Below are 2,842 nucleotides of genomic sequence, written 5' to 3' on the forward strand. Positions count from 1 at the left end.
TTTGAAAAGAAGTGTAAATGTTTAGCCACATTCTGTTATTACCGCATTATTATAGCAGCGTCATCAAGTACTGTAACACTAGGACGTGCTACAGTTTGATATGTATGTTTGTATGTTATATTTATGAAAAATGCCAATGAGAAGAAAAATGATGATAAATCAATGGTGCTGTAAAGGTTCTATGTGTTTTCCCGAATGGTTTTTATATACATGCTTATTGGAAAAATGTATACCCTAAGTGGGTGAGGAACTATATACGGTTACTTCACTGACCTTGACTTGCACAATAAAAAACCCCAAAAAGTCACAGAAGTAAAAGAAAACACTGTAATATGCTCCAATAGGACTCTGAGGGCTAAACAGAGGACTTATTACTAAATGATGAGAGATTTCAGTGTTGTAATAACATCTCTCACAAATTGATTATCTGCACTTTATTGTTGAGGCTAAGGAGCAGCAAAAGAGCAGATACTGGATGCAAATACTTTACATGCATTCAAACAAAGAAACGTGCATTCAGAGTCACATGCACAGGGAGAAGACAGTGCTTTTTGGAATAGAAATATCCTTTATTGTGAAATTCAGCTGTTCCAGCAGCAAAGTGACAGGCAGATGGAGCATTATTCATTTAACAAGCATGGTTAATGGCACTGAATATGTACAAAGATGATATATTCTTGTCTTTTTAAAATGATTTTTTCGACTCACTCCTGATTTGTTATTTACAGTGCAAATTGTTGCGTGTACAGCCTAAGATTAAAACACAAATAGACACAAACAAATAATACGTCGTCACATTTATCTTTACATTTATGTAACTTCATGTAAGAAAATCAACTTTGTGTAATCTGAATCCATTCAAAAGCGTCTTTGTTGCAGTTTATTGGCTACTGTGATTGTATTGACTTTGGGTAATCATAAATGCTCAGTCGTTCCCAAGTCCCGTTTTTGGTGTCCAGCCAGTTGCTGGGAGAATAGATCCCTATCTCTCCTTCCTCCACTTTCTCCTTTTCCTCTCCAGAAGGACAAAACTCTTCCTCCTCTGAGCTGCTTTTCCCGGCGCTGTCTCCCCTGTCGCGAAACTTCTCTTCATTAATATTCTTGTAGCAGAAACTGCAGATCCTCAGCTTTTTAGTGGGGTGGATGTGATCGATAACGGCACGTTGCTTGGAGCATGAATTGCAGACCAAGAAGCCGCAATTCCTGCAGTGGTGTCGACGATTGGCCCCACCAAACTTTGTAGAGAGGCACCGCATGCATTTGCAAGCAGCCTGATCAGGAATCCAGGAAACGGCAAACTTCTTGGAAGGCTTGCGGCTGGTGCCCTGCATTAGGCTGGACCGGCATTCATTGATGTGCTCTATCCAGGCCTTCTTCTCCTCGTATGAAGGGGCGGACACAAAAAAAGACTTGCTCGGTGTTCGGATCAGCCACTGATGCTTGAATATGTCACTGTCCTCCAGGTCTTCCAGCTCAATGTCCTCTAAAATCATAGTGATTTGATAACAACATAAAAATTACATGGATAAAGTGGTACGAGCAGAAAGCTGAACATATGAAGTTAAATTAGCACAGCACACTTGCTATTTTCTACCTGCCAGTCATATTATGAACAGTATTCAATAGTGTTGGCTCTTCTTGAAGCTTTTGTCTATATTTCTTTCTCTTCAGTCATAAAATAGTTTTTTGGCAGTTTCACATTAATCTTCTCACAGTAGGTTAGCTGCAGGAAACGCAGATGAATGTCTCACCTAAAGGGATGATCTTCTGCTTTTTGTACCAGCGACCAGGCACAACAACGCTGCCGTACACCAGAATATCAGTGAAGAGGAAGAAGATTTTCTGCTGTATCTTCTTGCGACCCTGCTTTAACACAGTTCCCTCTCCGATTAGAATCCGGCCCGGCTTGGACAAGGGCTTCCCTGCTTGATGGAATGAATTCTCCACCGCCTGCACACGCTCTTGGTTCTCTCGTTCAAAGGTTGGGTGATCCATCATTTCTTTGGCGTGAACAAGTTGTGAAGCTTGATAGTGTCTGAACTCCAGACTGCCTTTTTAAACTATTGGTGGTGATGTAACGGGGCGGTCCAAGTGACAAACATGTTATACTGGAAGGCAAGAAAAGGGAGTAGTGAGGCAGTACTTACTGGAAAAATAGAAACTGGTCAAACAAAACAATCAAGAAAGAAAAAACATTTTAAAAAATGGAGTCATTGTGGAAAGATTGTACAGTATTACATATTTATAAGTTGCTTTAAACGAGGGAAGCTCCCTTTTGTGCAACAACAACTTTCACTTGCTATTTCCAAAACAAAATCTTAATTCTTATTTAGCAGAAGAGTGTACGGTAAAATCAACAGTATGATTGTCTCCCTCTGCAGAGTCAATTCACAGAGAGGTGCAGGAATGTCAGAATTCTTTTCCCGTCCTTAATGAAAAAAACAAAACAAATTATGCTTGCACAACATTGCTCAATCAGTATGAGCATTTTTATGGAGAATGCGAACATAAGTTTTGACCCTTTGGGTTAGGGGTGGGATGCCCGGCAGGCTGACTTTATGATTCTTATTGTCTTGCTAAAAGACTTCTAGAGTGAGATGTTTTCATTTTTAACGTTTTTTGTTTTTCCATATTCTCACGGACCTTAGAAAAAAGAAGCATTTTTAACATTTTTTTTGTGTTTTTTTTTTTTTAGCTCTAACTCATGCCATGTGACATTTTATGTCAGGGTAACCTGTAAAATGCTTCTTGATGAAACAACAGATTAAAATGGAATAACAAAGCAATCAAAGAGTTAAAATTCATAGTAAAACAGGTTATGAAACTCAGCCAGCCACATTAT

At 39.2% G+C, this 2,842-nt stretch overlaps 1 protein-coding gene across 1 annotated transcript; it reads right to left on the reverse strand.

The window, feature by feature from the left end:
* Window positions 1-548: 548 nt before the first annotated feature.
* On the reverse strand, window positions 549-2,165 carry LOC146389001 (pleckstrin homology domain-containing family F member 2-like). The gene is made up of 2 exons (XM_084926619.1): window positions 1,752-2,165; window positions 549-1,483 (listed from the first exon to the last, which is right to left on the reverse strand). The coding sequence occupies exons 1-2, from the start codon at window positions 1,996-1,998 to the stop codon at window positions 888-890; spliced, it is 843 nt and encodes a 280-aa protein (XP_084782745.1). The 5' UTR covers window positions 1,999-2,165; the 3' UTR covers window positions 549-887.
* Between the last annotated feature and the right edge of the window lie 677 nt (window positions 2,166-2,842).

This window comes from Perissodus microlepis, chromosome 4 (genome assembly GCF_051167445.1).
Source record: "Perissodus microlepis isolate ML-2025 ecotype Zambia chromosome 4, ASM5116744v1, whole genome shotgun sequence".
Taxonomy (NCBI): domain Eukaryota; kingdom Metazoa; phylum Chordata; class Actinopteri; order Cichliformes; family Cichlidae; genus Perissodus; species Perissodus microlepis.

Coding starts and splice junctions, on each gene's coding strand:
- LOC146389001 (XM_084926619.1), bottom strand. CDS start 1,998: ATGATGGATCACCCAACCTTTGAACGAGAGAACCAAGAGCGTGTGCAG. Junction 1,484..1,751: donor GCAGAAGATCATCCCTTTAG/GTGAGACATTCA, acceptor CTATGATTTTAG/AGGACATTGAGCTGGAAGAC.